Here is a 16137-nt window from a genome sequence, read left to right as displayed (position 1 = left end):
GACAACATGTAAACATTTATGGTCCTGGCTGTCTTTTGTAGCTGTAATTTGTAATAAGCAGTTCCTTATGGTTGAGATTCTTTCAAAAGGAACTTGGCTTGTGAGTTTGGGATGAAATGCATCAGTTAACAACTGCTTAAGCACTTACTGCAAATATGTGGACCCTTGGTGTTATCAACAGCAGAGAGAAGTTGGGGCATTTCAAGATGAGCATGTAGCTTAACGCTGCCTCCTCTTGATTCACTGCACAGTGAGCCAAGGTCCCACAGCCCCATACAGACCTAAGACTGAGCCCTCAGCCCCCTCTTGAAACTAGCTGTGGTGTTGATGCTGTGGAGATCACATACACTAGCCTTTGTACTATACAGGGCATAACTATTGCAAGAGGAGTCCTTCTGGGATAAGTTTTGACCTCAGTTTAGTTTCACAAAGAAGAGTTGTATGCTGTCATGTGCATATTTCCATTTACAAAAGAAACGGACACAGCTGATACGGGCTTCACAGCTTTATGGTCACGTGTGTGTTCTGCAGATTGTTAACTTTATCCTGTGTGTTGCAACCTAATGCATTGGATCTGTCTCTTTTATGCAGGTTAACATTAGCAGAATACCATGAACAGGAAGAAATCTTCAAACTCCGTCTAGGTCACCTTAAAAAGGTAAGAACTATCTGCAGGAAAGGCTTTTAGGTGGCTTTTGGTGCAGTGTTCTATGAACAATAGCATTTCTCTGATAATTGAGAGGGTTTTCTTGCTTGAAAGGGTTGGCCACGATTTTGTGGTGAATTTTTTTCCAAGGCAGTGGTATTTAGGGAAGCTGTTCTTTGCTTTAATAAATAGATTCCTGTGTTCTTACATACTGTTTCATGCAGGGAGTTCCACTGTTTTGATGCATCTTATCCTGTCACTGTGACCTGCCTCGTGCTGGGCTCTGTGTATCTGATATGGGGGAATAGGAATGAATGGATCAAGGGAAGAAAATTATGAGAACACAACAAAAACTGCAACCATCACTGACTTCCCCATTTCTTTGCAATATTGAGTAACCAGTATCATCAGTAACAGCCCAATAAAACCTCTTGGGCTTTGGGAAACTAGGACTGTTCAGGTGGTTGTAGTGCATGTTTGTTTTCAGATACATTGGCTTCAGTAGGAACTGTACCTGCAAGTGAGGTTCTCTTTAAATAATCTGTTGGTTACCTTGAAAGTGATTGCAATAACCTATAAATAAGTTTTCTGGGACACTTCAACAGATGAGGTACTGAAACAAAATAGATGCCTTCTGTGATTTCCTGTTTAACCATGATCTCTGCTGAGGCCCTAGAGTTTTCTTTCCCATATGAAACAAAGAGGAAGGATGCAAACACATTGCTGGAGTCCCCTTTCTTTTCTCAGGTGGTGCCTGAGCTCTCCACTTAGTTTTTAACCTTAACCTTGACACCCAAGTTGAATGCAAGGCCTCATTAATGCTGCTGTGCTCCTTGTTATTTTCAGTGGCAAGGGAAAGTTAATGCCCCCATGGAATCTGCTGGCACTCTGCCCATTGTGTTTTACTGACCTGTGGACAAAGATAAGTGATATGGGCAGCAGCATGCTAAAGGCATGCTTGTTCTACAGCTTCCACATTGCTGGAGTGGATTAATTGCAGATCCATCTATGCTGGCATGTCGTATGCCACCCTGGAACAGAGGAATCCATTTGGAAATGGACCTTAATGGAAAATGAAGTAATGTTCTCGGATCGTGGCATTGTCTGAGGCTGTGCTTATCCTTCTCCACTTTTGGAAACTGGCTCATTCTTTATGCCTAAAAATAGATCAAGTTGAGAAGGAACAGTTACCCATTTGTCTTGTGACTGTGTCCCTTGAGGTATATATACCAAATAATACAGCTCAAGACAAGTGTTTTAATTGAGGTTTGCAGCCCTGTCCACAGTGATGTGAATTTTAGTGTCATGTCTGAGGGCACTAGAACTTCCAGCTTTACAAACAGGGTACCAAAACCACGTGGCACTAAGTTGCACTCTGACCTGTCCTACCCATCGCTGCTAATAGGACCTGATGTCCTTTCACATTCTCCATCCTCTCCGGATGCTGCCCCTTTCCCGTGTGGCATCACGACATCCTAATTCCTTACTTTTGAGGGCCATCTTCTATCTCCAGTAACTTCTTCCCAGGTGGAATTACATCTGTGTTTCCATAAATGAGGCAGAAATGCTAACTGCATTGTCTTACACAGCATTGTTTTCCTTTTGTTTTTCCTTGTGCAGGAAGAAGCAGAGATCCAGGCAGAGTTGGAACGGCTAGAGAGAGTTAGAAATCTACATATCAGGGAATTGAAAAGGATACATAATGAAGATAATTCACAGTAAGCACATGGGATCTGGGGATAAGAATATAGAACAATTTCTATCTTTGTCCCCTTCAAATTGGAAACAATCTGCTTGAAATTGATGTTGCAACTTAGTATTGCACTTGACTGGGGGGGTGGCATGGTGATAGCTTGAAGTTCATGTGAAACAAAGGCTTCCAAGTGCATCAAGGTACCATTACATGGTTGTTCATCAGTAAAAAGTGATCACATCGGATCAGATCTGTCAGTTGTTAACACAGTTGTAATATTTCTCTGTCTTAATGTAAAAATGTTGTTTGTAAGCTGTGTAGTAGCTGTAACCTGTTGTGAATAGATTCCATTAGTTCTGTCAGTGCTCCTAAACTGTGTCTTTCTCGCCAGATTTAAAGACCATCCAACGCTAAATGATAGATACTTGTTGCTACATCTTCTGGGTAGAGGCGGCTTCAGTGAAGTGTATAAGGTAAATGTGAAGTGGCAATGTGTGCTGTAATCTGAATCTGCAGGGAAACAGTCCAGTAAGCAGCATTTTGTGCCTGTTTCTCAATGGTGCGTACTCATAGAGGGAAGAAGGGAGGATGAAGCACATGTTGCATCTGGCTTGCATTGGACAGCAGGCTTGAGATTTTTAGGTTCTGCCCTTGTCTTCAGAGGTCAGATTTCAGGCTTCAAGAAAACACTGCACCAAGTCTGCAAGTTTTGTCAGGTCAGAACAGTAGACCACTTGAAGAGACAAGTACTACACACAGTATACCCAAAGTGGCCATGTTCTGTTGAGTATAGCATAGCAAGCCTGAACCTCGCTGTAAATGAGAGAAAATAGCTCCAGTAATAAGAGCAAAGGCTGCATTTCCTTGGGGGTAGAAGCCTTGCTTTCCTTGTGTCTTCATTTACCCTCTGAAGTAGCAGACTGGGGAGGTGTGTTTAGTCTTGAGACTTCCTTGGAAGTGTGTCAGCACTCCTGCATGGCCAAGACCTGCGATGCTTTGGTGCTTGCTATTTGACTGTTATGTTTAGAGCCCTTCCAGTTCAGAATATTCCCTGTATCTGTCCTCAGTAGTTTTTAATCCATGTGGAATTGGCTAGAATTAAAAGAATTATGCCAATGCAAAGATTGGAAACTTGAGGGAGATTTATTATCTTGATGCAGTACAACAGGTCTCTAAATTAGGGAGGGTAGTGAAAAAGAGAGTGTGAGATATGCTCTGAATTGCCGCCTTTGCTGACTAAACAGAAAGCCTTGGCTCCACAGCTGAAAGCAAGAGGGTATGAATGCTTCAAAACTGACTGTGCTCAAGAGTTGTAACTATGGTATTGAAACAAAGGGATGCTTAGCCCTGCTTCTCCAGAGTCTTGGCCAATCTATTAAGCATAAGGAATTAAGTATACAACTTGTAAGATGGACACAGATTATCCTTGTCTGAGAGCAGCAACAGCTAGTAATTATAGCATGGGGCAAAATCCTGTTGTAAGCAGACAAAGTAAAAGCTTCCTGCATTTCTCCAAGAGCACAATTCCAGAGATCCATTCTTTAAAGACTGTTTAAATAGCAAGAAACTGGAGGGGAAAATAACAGCACAAGGTTTATGCAGTGATGCCAGTGAACTCTCCAGCTTCTAATTAAGATGAAACATGCTGCAAGATGGAGAGCTGAGCTGCCAATGTGGAACAAAGTATTGGTTTGGGGTTGTTTTAACTGAGTGTAGAAAATGAGTTAGGGGGAATAATGGCAGAGCCTTTTCCTGTGTGATGAACTGTCTATATTTTGGTAATTTGGCTTTTCTGATCCCATTGTAGCTCTGGTGGTAAAATGTCAGTATAAATGCAGCATTAATTCGATCCCATGGGGAAGGTCAGATCAAAGCAAGGCATATTCAATTGTTTTCAGAGTTGCTTGGTTTCATTAGTGAAACTAATTACATCAAAATGTGGGTTTGCTCCTCACTTGGTATGTCATAATGCTGATTTCCTGGGTGGGGATATTGGTTTGTTAGAGCTTGTCTGCTTTTGCAGTATTAACTTGAAGTTGTGATTCCTACTGATTTGCAGCTCTTCTCTCTGCAGGCATTTGATTTAACAGAACAGAGATATGTAGCTGTGAAAATACACCAGTTAAATAAAAACTGGAGAGATGAGAAGAAAGAAAATTATCACAAGTAAGTAAGGCTGTAAGATGTTTCCAGGCTCCTCTTGCATTGGGTTACCCAGTGTCTAGTAACAGGCTGCCATTTTTTAGCTGTGTTCTGCTACACTTCAAAGTCCACTCTCTGTCTCAGTAGCTACTTGGAAAAGTTACAGTCAGATTAGGAGTCGGGGAATGGTTTAAGTTGGAAAGGACCTTAAAGCTCCTCCAGCTCCAACCCCTGCCACGGGCAGGGACACCTTCCACTAGAGCAGCTTGCTCCAAGCCCCTGTGTCCAACCTGGCCTTGAACACTGCCAGGGATGGGGCAGCCACAGCTTCTCTGGGCACCCTGTGCCAGTGCCTCAGCACCCTCACGAGGAAGAGCTTGTGCCTAATACCTAATCTAATGTTTTAAGTGTGCACACACTCAGACAGTGTTCTATAAACACCAAGTTTCAAAGCACCAGTAGTGCTCTATGAAGAAAGTGTTAAAGTGGCTTCTCCTCTTTGAAATGTCTAAGCTCTGCTCTTACGGGAAGCAGTTGTTCATGCTCATCTTCCAGGTACACACCTGCAGCTGTGCTCCCCAAGCCTTCCCCTTCCCTAGAATACTCAGCCTTTCACAGATGCTTAGGACAACACATATGTCATGGCCTAGAAGGGAAGTACGGAAAGCGTTTTGGTGTTGGTTACATTTGCTCCCTAAGGCCATGGGTTTGCTAAGCTCTGCAGACTGGCAGCCAAGCCTTCTCCACAGAGCTTCACAGATAAAGCTGTGATCTTAATTCCCCAACAAGTCACTGGGAGAAACTTAAGCTGAATGTTGGGAGTTGAGCATCACGGAATTCTTCTAGAACTTGCTGAGTTTTGTGTTCTATCTTGGATCACTATCTTGGATCCCTTCACAATTAATTATGAGGTTATTCTGTTTTGGCAAGCAATACCGTTAATCAAGATTAGTTATTTTGTAGCATGGCCAGCATTTGAGACGCACTCTGATTCTGTGGTTCTTAACACAGTTCCTTGTTTGCTGTCTGATTAATAGGCATGGGTTGGACTGAAGTTGGACTGCTGTGTGGTATGTCTGGGTTCGCTATCTGCAGAACTTAGAATTAAGTCACTTGTATGACTAATGCTCAGACTTTCCTTTTCTCAGACATGCGTGTAGAGAGTACAGAATTCACAAAGAACTGGATCACCCTCGAATAGTTAAGCTATATGACTACTTTTCGCTGGATACTGACTCGTAAGTTATGTTGCTGTGTCCTTTGTCTTGGTTTGATGGATTCACTGCCAAGTATTTGGTCTCTTGAAACTTCCAAGGAGAGTCCAGAGAATGTCCATGCCAGTGTTACAGACTGTACTAGAGGTATCTGAGGCAGTTTGAACACATGTGGGTTTTCTAGTATTGCATTATGTCAGATGTGGTGCTTTAATAGTAGATACTCCGTTTGGTTGGCTTGGGCAAGTGCCCCAGCTTCTGGATCTAGCACTTAATGGGGGATCTCTGACCTTTGTACTGTTGAACATTGAGGGCTCTGCCCCTGGTAGCTGATCTTTAGAAAGGGATTAATAGACTGAAGGACTCCTAATTTAATATATGACTAAATAAATGAATTTGGTTTCTCTTGGGTGCCTGAATTACAACTCCTGTTTTGCCTTCAGGTTTTGTACGGTGTTAGAATACTGTGAGGGGAATGATCTGGACTTCTACCTGAAACAGCACAAGCTAATGTCGGAGAAAGAGGCACGATCTATTATCATGCAGATTGTGAATGCTTTAAAATACTTAAATGAAATCAAACCTCCCATTATACACTATGACCTTAAACCAGGTATGTTGTGCTGCTGGCTGACGTGTTTACGGGCGTAACTAAAGGTAATGGATTGTAAGTAACGTGGGGAAGTTTACTTTGGTCAGATGGCAGAAAGCAGACAGGACTGTCTGGGAAAACTAACTTGAAACTAGAGAAAAACCCTAAAATGCATAGAGCATGCTGTGAAAAGGGTATTGTCTCCTAGAATTGCAACATAAAACAGGGAAGTAACATTCCAGGAAAAGTAGCCTCCTTGCTCAGAACAAGCCCTTGAAACCACCAAGTGTCTGTGTTTGGTCTCTTAATGTCCCACTTGTATTCTGCTGTTGAGAGCTTCTGTTATTGCTTCATAAAGGTTCCCATAATTACTACTGTGTTTCATGCTCCCCTTCTTCTGGCTTATTCTTTCTGTAATCATCTGCCTGAAAACTCGGTGGCAGAAGCTAACTTGGAAGTGTTCATTTTTGCATCGTGTGGCAGCTCACAAAGCTCAGGTCTGCCTTTGAGTTCAGTAACATCTGCCATGTAGAAGGTCCTCTCCAGACTGCAGATTTCCCTTTGCCATTGGGCAGAATGAGGAAGGGAAGAGTGGAAGTGTGCCCTTTTAGGAGGATGGATATTGCCTACATAGCATTTTCTCCTAGTCCAGTAAAATTCAGCCATCTCTTTGGACAGTTATCCCTGGCTCATCTCCCTGTGCTGGTGGCACTTCATCAGCATTGTGTAACTGGTGTCTGATGTGGTTTATTGCATCAGCATGAGGAATCTGTACAGGAGGTGGTGCTGTTGCACTGGTTCTAGTGACACTGTTACTTCCCCCCCCTCCCCAGATGCCTGTTCTCCTGTTGTCTGAGCATGCTGCAGAGCTCTGCCTACAGTTTATCTAAAGCTCTGATTCATCCACTGCCATCACACACAATTCTGCTGCTTTATTGTAGGCTTTGAGAGAAACAGTGATGATCGGACTTCTTGATCCTTCATGGATTTGTAAAAGACTCTTGCCTAAGCAGTAATTGTCCTTTTTGAGCTTAGAAAGCCATTGGGGAATGCTGCCAGGAAGGAGAGAGTTTCTGGCTTGCTGAGAGACCAGGGCAAGTCAGGACTTCTGGGCAGAATGAGTCATTCCTGTGTATGTGTACTTCTCTCCTTAATCCTCCTTTTTGACCTGCCCTTCCAAGGGGACCTTTGGGTGGGATCAAAACGGACATGAAGCTCATTTGGCTAATAGGGCTCAGAATCAGGAGGCTCCAAGCAATGTCAGGCCACAGGGTGGTTCAGGGATGGGCAGATCAGTTCCAGCACTTGGTGGGAGCCGAGTTGTATGTGGAGCTTGGGGTACTGAGTGCTAAAACATCTTGTGCAGAGTGCCGGAGTTCAGTGCGATTTTATTTTTGCTTTATTTTCCTGCTAGATGTGTATCCTAAAGGGTTCTTTCTTCCCTGTTTAGGTAACATTCTTCTAGTCAATGGTACCGCATGTGGAGAGATAAAAATCACAGATTTTGGACTTTCCAAAATCATGGATGATGACAGCTACAACTCTGTTGATGGTATGGAACTGACATCGCAGGGGGCTGGTACTTACTGGTAAGCATTGCCTGGGGCACTTGCAAGTTACAGACCACGAACGGTTTATAAACAGCTTTGGATTTATGTCAGCTCTGTGTGCTGCTGTTGTCTGTGACAGATTGAGACACTGAAGGTTTGAGACCCTGGAAACTGCTCTTGTTGTCACACAGCTCCTTTTGAGACTAGCAGCTTTTTACGTTGCAGTGGGTTAATGTTTGTACATTTGAACACCATTTCTTATCCAAAGGGCCTGGTGAAATACTGCATATGTTGCTGAGATAGCAAGCTCTGGAGTGGAGCTTGGCTGCTGTTTCACAGTCCATAATGGCATTGTCTAACAGTTTAAGCAAGGAGAAGAGTAGATACATCAGGAGATGGAGGGAGTATTCCATTGCAATGAGGCGGTGAAAATCCATAGTTACCTCTTACAAAAGATGTAGAAATCTCACAGTGCTGTCTATAGCCAGAGCTTCCCTTTCAAGTGTCACATAAAAGATGCTTTCAGCAGTACTTTATCAGTACAAATGTTGTCACTGCACTGAGAGCAAGACCTATAGTGAGTGCCACTGAATCTGATTCTTAGCTGTTACCCAAGCTGCAGACTGTCACTATGGGTAACAGTTGTACAACAGCATTTGTTAAGGTATTCTGTATCATACAGCTTTGTTCTGTTCCTGAAGATGGAGCTAACTAGTATGAGCAAGGCTGAGTGTCTCTAAGTCGGATGTGGCATCTGGGGTTGTATTTCTAGACAGATGTATTTTGGCTGGAATTGCTGGCTAAGTCCTTTTAACAACAAATACCAGTTCTGAAGGTAAAAGAAAATGGGGCTGTTTCATTTGCTGACTAGCTCTTACCACAAGTGTCCAAAGAGTCCTTGGGAATCACTGTTCCCAGAAGGGATATGCCCTAGCGATCTTGGCCCAGAGGTACACAGGAATGAAATTGAGTCCCTCACGTCCTGACCTCAGAAGCTTGTTCCTTCCTTTCTAAAGACATTGATTGAAGGTGTTTGGAGATGCTGCTTACAACCTGTTGTCCCTTCCTTCTAATCAGGTATTTGCCACCAGAATGTTTTGTGGTTGGGAAAGAACCTCCAAAGATCTCAAATAAAGTTGATGTCTGGTCAGTGGGAGTCATCTTCTACCAGTGTCTCTATGGCAGAAAGGTAAGAAAGCATTTAATTCCCCTCTTACGGGTAATTCCCAAACTTTTTAGGAGGCAGCCCTGGTTTCTGCTTCCTTCTCCTCCTCAGACTTAGCAGGTGCTTTTGTCTTGTCTCCTTCCAAGGTAATAAAGGGGAGAGAATTTACTAGGTTGTGTTTTGCTCTACATAGCACTTCCTTCAGAAGCACTGTTCTGCAGAGCATCTCTTTCCACTGGGCATGTTCCCACTGAGGCCGTTATGGGCAGGACAAGTGTATCAGAGCCAGACACCTGAAGTTCTTTGTCTGGCATTGATTTGTGATGTTTTCAGTGCACTAAGTCTTTGCGGAGCCTGATACTGCTTGATGGCTGCAAATGTTACAGGAGAAAAAGAACAGTAGGTACAAAGACCCACTCTAGAAGATCTTTAGGATGGGTTTTGGAAGGGAAGAGTGTGGATCAGGTCCTGAGAAAAGGTAATTTGGTTTATGGCAACAAAAGAAATAGGTTGGAGAAGGGTTCCATTAACCCTTGTTTTCACAAGTCCTTGGTAACCAAGGGTTGTGAAAGCCTGGCGCATGAATGTGCTGTCCTGCTTCATGTTGTCAGTCACACAAATGGTGGAACCAGCCCAGCGAAGATTGAAGTGGGTGAGTCTCCTGTCAGCTTAGATAGATGAAGGTCCTCTTGCATGTGAGAAGGAAGCTGACCTGTGAGGTCTGGAAGCAGGTGGAGATCTGTGTGAGCCAGAGGTACCCCAGGCGTGTTCCAGCTTGTCCCTGTTGTTCAGTTGAAGCACAGGAGCAATGTGTCCTGCTCGCCTGGGTTGAATCTGCAGCACCTTCACAGCATTCATGGGCTTCTTGCTCAGGAAAGTGTTGACGTCAAGCTGATGAGCAGTAGTGTCAGGGGTTTTTAAGGCCTGTAACCAACCTACCTTTTAACAACTGTCTTCCATGTTTTCTTGGTAGCCCTTTGGTCACAACCAGTCACAACAAGACATTCTGCAGGAGAACACAATTCTGAAAGCTACCGAGGTGCAGTTCCCTCCAAAGCCAGTAGTCACACCAGAAGCAAAGGTAAAGCTGTGTATGTCAGTGATCAGCACTGGCAGCTTCTTCTTCTTGGTTTCCCTAAACCAGCAGGAGCTCTGTTTAATGCTTGCCTTGAGTAGAGTGGTCAGTGGCTTCGCATTGTTGTAGATGTCAAGCTGGGGATCATAGAATCATAGAATGGTTTGGGTTGGAAAGGACCTCAAGATCATCCAGTCCCAGTCCCCTGCCACAGGCAGGGATGCCTTCCACTAGAGCAGCTTGCTCCAAGCCCCTGTGTCCAACCTGGCCTTGAACACTGCCAGGGATGGGGCAGCCACAGCTTCTCTGAGGCACCCTGTGCCAGCACCTCAGCACCCTCACAGGGAAGAGCTTGTGCCTTGGATCTAACCTGAACTTCCCTTGTTTAAATTTGATTCCATCACCCCTTGTCCTGTCCCTACAGTCCCCTGATGAAGAGCCCTTCTCCAGTGTCCTTGTAGCCCCCTTCAGAACAGGAAGGCTGCTCTGAGGTCTTCACAGAGCTTCTCCTTGCAGCCCCATTTTTCACAGCCTGTCTTTGTATGGGAAGTACTCCAAGTCCCCCTGTCATCCTCGTGGCCTCCTCTGGACTTGTTCTACCACCTCTATGTCCTCCTTATATTGGAGACACCAGAACTGTGCACAGTTCTGAACAGTTGAACAGTGCAGTGTGTGCCTCTGCCCATGCTTCCTGGTAAAAGATGAGCTTCTGGTGCAGGAGGTAGGCTGTCTCTGTGGTCACTGGCGAAGGGATTTCAGGGTGCTGGCGTTGTCGGACTGGCCCTGCTCCCGAAAGTGTGACCTGGCAGAGAAAGCTTCCTGTTTGTGACCCATCTACTGATTCTTGCTTTGCCTTTGGGGTGTCTGCAGGCATTTATCAGACGCTGTTTGGCCTACCGAAAGGAGGACCGGATAGATGTCCAGCAGCTGGCCTGTGACCCGTACTTGCTGCCTCACATCCGCAAATCTGTATCCACAAGCAGCCCAGCTGGAGCTGCAATTGCATCAACCTCTGGATCATCCAATAACAGCTCTTCAAACTGAGACAGAGGAATAGGCCAAAAACAAACTGCTTGAGAAATGGGCAAAAAAGACTTTGAGAAACAGCTTTGGAATAAAGGAATCTGCAAGGGTCTCAAGATACCTGTACCAGGTGCTTTTTTTCTCTTGCTTTTTTCCATCCATAAAGCATGACAACATCAACTCTCATCAAGAAAACCTTCGGCATCTAGGCCAAGCCATGTGGATAGGAGATGGCTTGAGGTTTATCCAGTAAATGACCACAAAAGGGTGGCTGCTCTGAGCAAGGAGGGGAAACTCAAGAACGTACAAATGACAAAGACGTGGTTCCATGTACTGTGAACTTCTGAACATGCAGCCTTGGGGAATCCAGGACGCCGTGTGTGCTTCATATGAAGAATGTGGACTTTGGAAAAAGACTGGGCTAGTCCAGTGTTGATATTTAAACATTGTTCTTTTTCTTTTAATAAAGTTTAGGTAACATCTCCTGAAAAGCTCGAAGCACCAAGGTTCAGCTGGGGATGGTATATGACTCTTTGCCCTTTGGAGGGGAAAAAAGTTGATCCTGCCTGTTCATGGCACTAGAGTTAGTGTTTTACCCCTAATTAATTTCAATTTTTAAAAAACGAAAAAAATAACAATTTTTTTGGAAGAAAACAGTTTTCTGGTCTCAAAGTGAAACCCGTATTAGCAGGCTCATGGCAGTGCCCATGCCGCAGATGGTGCAGCTTTCTGCTCCCTTGGGCAGCGAAGCCCACAGGAGACGAGGCCCTGTGTTGCTCTCCTGGGATCAGAGTGGATCATGGCTCATCTGCCACAAGGTTTTCAGCTGCTGCTTCACAGCTCTCACAACGGTTGCTCCTTTTTGACTTACTCAAGTGCTGTTCTTTTTGCAAACCCCTGACATGCCCAGGACGTGTTCCCTGCTCTCGTGAGCATGAGCCTTGTTGACTGGTGAAAAGGCAGGCAGTGGACAGGAAGGAATGGGAGCACAGCTCAGTGATCACAGGTATGATCCATGTTCACACAGTACTGTGCATAATCTTGTTCATATACAAAACCCAAGCTGAAGCTTTATCTCGGCTCAGTGAGGTGACTTGGCAGCAATGCTTCCTCTCTTCCTTAACACTTCCCTTTTAGAACTTGCTGACTTTCCTAACTCGCTGCCCATTTCAAATGAGAGGGAACGAGAGAAAGCTCTTGAAGGGAGCAAGCACCTTAAGTATTGCTCATCTCCCTTCTGTAACCTGCCTAGAGGGGTCTTACCCCTTCAGCTGGAGCCTGCCTGCTGTGAACACAAGCCTCTTGTCCCCACTCTGCCCCTTTCACCACCCCCATCGAAGGAAGACTGAAAACACACACAAAAAGCACCGCACTTGAACATGTGGCAGCCAGGTTGGAGCGCTCTGAACATGTGGCAGGAGCTCAGAGCCAGAACCATTTAAAGATGCAGTGTTGGAGAGCGGGGTTCGTGGTGGAGGGAGCGGAGTGGTGCACTACTGCAGTTGAGGGTGGTGGTTAAAACCCAAATCACCCTGTGCACATTTAACCCAATACTCTGACCACCGTGAGGTGGACTGTGCTCTACAGCACTGCCAGGGTTGTCCCCACAGCTCCAGCAACACGTGAGCTGTGTGGGACCCTTGGTGTTCAAGTGGTGTTACTGTGGCAAGCGATGTTCTCCATCATGCCCTTCCAGAGAGCTGCTGCTTGCCTGCCTGCCTTACTGTAAGCCATCGTCTGCAAATATTATGCTTAAACCTTGATCAGGAACTTTTAGTTAACTGAAAAGCAGAGGAGTCTTGGAATTTAGCAATGGACCTGGGAAATGGTGAGAACTCTGCTGCTTTGACTTTTGTTACTCTTTTTTGTAGTGACTCTTGGGCTTTCAGTTGGATGTTCTTCACTTGCAGCTGCATTAGGGTGGTCTCTAAACTGTCGTGTTTTCAACAGAGAAATACTGCATCTTTAAATCCTCAGCTGTAATTTTCTTAGCCCTTTCCATCCGTGCTGCTTGTTGCAGAAGTTAACTGTTTAGCAAGCAGCGCTTTGACATGTCTGTGGCAGGCAAAATCAGGGTTGATGCTTCACCCCGTTTGCTGGAACTGATGATTTGGTGTCTGCCCATTTCAGGGAGGATTCTACAAGGGTTTTTCTGTCCCAGCCATGTTGTTTCTGGGACATGCAGCGTGTGCTGTCCCTGTGGGTGTGATGAGCTTTGTGTCAGAAGCATTTCTTCCTGCTGTGCAACACCCACCCAGGGGCCTGAGGACAGCGTTGGCCTCTCCTGGGGCTGGCAGTGGTGAAGAACCCTGGTAGAATTGTGCCTGTGACACCTGCCTTGTTAATATGGGTTTCACTTCCAATAACAGACCCCGTTGCCACACTGTTCATTTACTTCAAGGAAAGTGTATGAAGTATTTGTAACTTAAACCAGGCCAGACTGTTTTGGCTCTGCCCAACAGATGAGACATGGATATTAAAATAAGTTTTAAGAAACACATTTGCTTGGCTCTTACTCTTTTGCTCTTCATAGCGTTGGCAGGAACTCTCTTGCAGTGGCTGCATGGAGGTGACATGGGGCAGGATGAGGAAGGCTGCACATACAGCTCGGAGCAGTGACATCTCTGCAGTGGAGCGGGGAATCACAGAATCACTGGTGTTGATCTTGGTCTGGAACATTGAGACGGGTGTCAGAGGTGGGTTTGTCCTTCATTTCCCGTAGAGTAGTAGCTGCCCTTAGAAGCTGTATGTGTTCAGGACACAAAACCAGGCTGTGGGGCAGGCACAGCTTCTCTGGGCACCCTGTGCCAGCGCCTCAGCACCCTCACAGGGAAGAGCTTCTGCCTAAGAGCTCATCTCAGTCTCCCCTCTGGCAGGTTAAAGCCATTCCCCTTGGCCTGTCCCTACATCCCTTGTCCCAAGCCCCTCTCCAGCTTTCCTGCAGCCCGTTTAGGCCCTGGAGCTGCTCTCAGGTCTCCCCTTCAGGAGCCTTCTCTTCTCCAGGCTGCCCCAGCCCAGCTCTCTCAGCCTGGCTCCAGAGCAGAGCTGCTCCAGCCCTCACAGCATCTCCGTGGCCTCCTCTGGACTCGCCCCAGCAGCTCCACGTCCCTCTTGTGCTGCTGCCCCGGAGCTGGATCAGGGCTGCAGGGGGGGTCTCCTCAGAGCACAGCAGAGGGGCAGGATCCCCTCCCTGAGCTGCTGCTCGTGCTCTGGGGGTGCAGCCCAGCACAGGGGGGGTTCTGGGCTCAGGCGCACACTGAAGCCGGGTCGTGGGGAGCTTCTCATTGACCAACACCCCCAAGCCCTTCTCAGGCTGCTCCATCCAGTCTCCCCCAGCCTGTGCTTGCGCCTGGGATTGCCCCCACCCAGGTTTAGGTCCTTGCACTTGGCCTTGTTGAACTTGATGGAGTTCTCCTGGGCGCATGTCTGCAGCCTGTCTTACACAAATACACAAGAGAAAACGCAAAAGGACCTTGGCAGATGTGGAGTCTGCTCATCTCTGGGCTAATAACTGAGAGCACCAGTCCCTGCCCAGCTCCTCCACAGGCACATCACACCCTCTATGCAGGGCGATCCCTGCCCCTGGAGCCTGGTTCTTCCAGAGGGAGATCAGGGATCAGCAAACCTGACGTCAACCTCCCTGCACTTCGAGTCAGCCTTGGGCGAGTGAAACCGAACACTGAGAGCAGCTCAGCTCCCTCCCTGCTCCTGCAAGTGATTATCTCACATCCCCCTGTGCCAGTGCTGATGATGGGACACAGGCTGGAGCAGGAGGAGACGGCGGCAGCGGGTGCACAAGGATCCTGCGGTGATGGCCAGGCTTTGGGACCAGATTCCACATTCGAGGCATGCCCAGGAGCAGGGATGTGCGTGGGATCACACACTCAGCTTGATGCCAGCAGGAGGGAGAGTGGCTGAGGGGCTGCCTGGAGGGATGCTTCGCCTACTGCGTTAGCAGTTGGAGTCACGCTATGAAATGAGCTTCCTGCTGCCAAATGGGGCAGTCCCGATTTGCTCTGTGACCTGGCAAAGCCTCCCCATGAGGTTTTGGCACCGCTGCCAGCATATCCCTGGGGTGTGCTGCTGGAGGATGCTATTTTCTGGGTACTAAACAAGTAAGCCTGGACTTAAACCCTCCAGCACTGAGAGGAAGAGGAGGCTCGCAGCATGTGGAAGTGACATCCAGCACAGCCTTGACTCCATCCATCCCGGAGATGCCTTTTCCTACTAAATGCTGATGACTCCATGCACCAGGACCCTGAATTCCCACTGCCTCATGTGGCTCTGCTTCACCCTGGCCCCAGCAGTGCCCTTGGGGGCAACCGGGTGCCATCACCCTGGGGTGGGGGGTGAGAGGCCAAGCAAATACAGCTTCCCCTCGCCACGTTCGCACACAGGAACTGGTGCCTTGGTCACAAGGATCCCATTGTCTGCGCCGGGTGGGGAAGCAGGAGGCAGGACCGGGGCTGAGACACTCATTTCATGCATTAGCTGCATGAGGGCTCAAAGGACAGGAAAAGCCACCAGGACGTGCTGTTGGTGAGGAGCTGCACGCTTCTCTGTCCTCCTCTTCACTCCCAGCCCTGGCATGGGTTACTGCAGCCCTTCTTCCTACACCCATCAGCTGCGGCTCAGTGTTTCCACTGTTCAGTGGGTCCTTGTTTCCATATGCTGTTGGCTGCTGGGGCAGTGCTTTGAGCTGGTCCAGCGTAGCCTGAAAGCAGGTAAACCACCACCTGCCCCCCCAGTGCTGGATGAGCCTCACCAGGCAGCACTGGGCCTGCTCTGCCGTCTCCTGCAGGAATGGGGCAGAGCGGTGCAGTGGTCCAGCTGCAGCTCCAAAGGCACGGGATGGAGCTAAGAATGCAGGGATGCTGTAAGGAGCAGCAGGGTGGGGATGGGGAGACCAGAGGCCAGATCTCCCATCCCCACTCGAGCAGCTACAGGGAACGCAGGCAGCAGGGTTAGGAAGGGCTTGGCTCTGGTTTGCATTCATGGGAAGAAGAAACCCAGAGCTCTGCTCAGCCCTGTCCTCTC

The 16137-nt window shown here is 47.1% G+C and overlaps 1 protein-coding gene across 13 annotated transcripts in view; it reads left to right on the top strand.

The window, feature by feature from the left end:
- The window catches only part of TLK2 (tousled like kinase 2), a 42949-nt gene extending 29349 nt beyond the window's left edge, over nucleotides 1-13600 (top strand). For all 13 annotated transcript variants that reach the window (XM_062622489.1, XM_062622488.1, XM_062622491.1 and 10 more), the window contains 10 exons: nucleotides 592-658; nucleotides 2267-2364; nucleotides 2731-2812; nucleotides 4414-4505; nucleotides 5630-5719; nucleotides 6139-6308; nucleotides 7738-7876; nucleotides 8915-9026; nucleotides 9976-10083; nucleotides 10948-13600. In XM_062622489.1, coding sequence (XP_062478473.1) covers nucleotides 592-658; nucleotides 2267-2364; nucleotides 2731-2812; nucleotides 4414-4505; nucleotides 5630-5719; nucleotides 6139-6308; nucleotides 7738-7876; nucleotides 8915-9026; nucleotides 9976-10083; nucleotides 10948-11121 — 1132 coding nt within the window. In that variant the 3' untranslated portion in view covers nucleotides 11122-13600. The remainder of the gene's footprint in view (nucleotides 1-591; nucleotides 659-2266; nucleotides 2365-2730; nucleotides 2813-4413; nucleotides 4506-5629; nucleotides 5720-6138; nucleotides 6309-7737; nucleotides 7877-8914; nucleotides 9027-9975; nucleotides 10084-10947) is intronic.
- The last annotated feature ends 2537 nt before the right edge of the window (nucleotides 13601-16137 follow it).

The sequence above is a fragment of the Pezoporus occidentalis genome, unplaced genomic scaffold (assembly GCF_034315485.1).
Source record: "Pezoporus occidentalis ecotype Australia unplaced genomic scaffold, CSIRO_AGI_Poc_V1 ctg242, whole genome shotgun sequence".
NCBI classification, from domain to species: Eukaryota; Metazoa; Chordata; class Aves; order Psittaciformes; family Psittacidae; genus Pezoporus; species Pezoporus occidentalis.
This window is presented reverse-complemented; position numbering and strand designations above follow the sequence as displayed.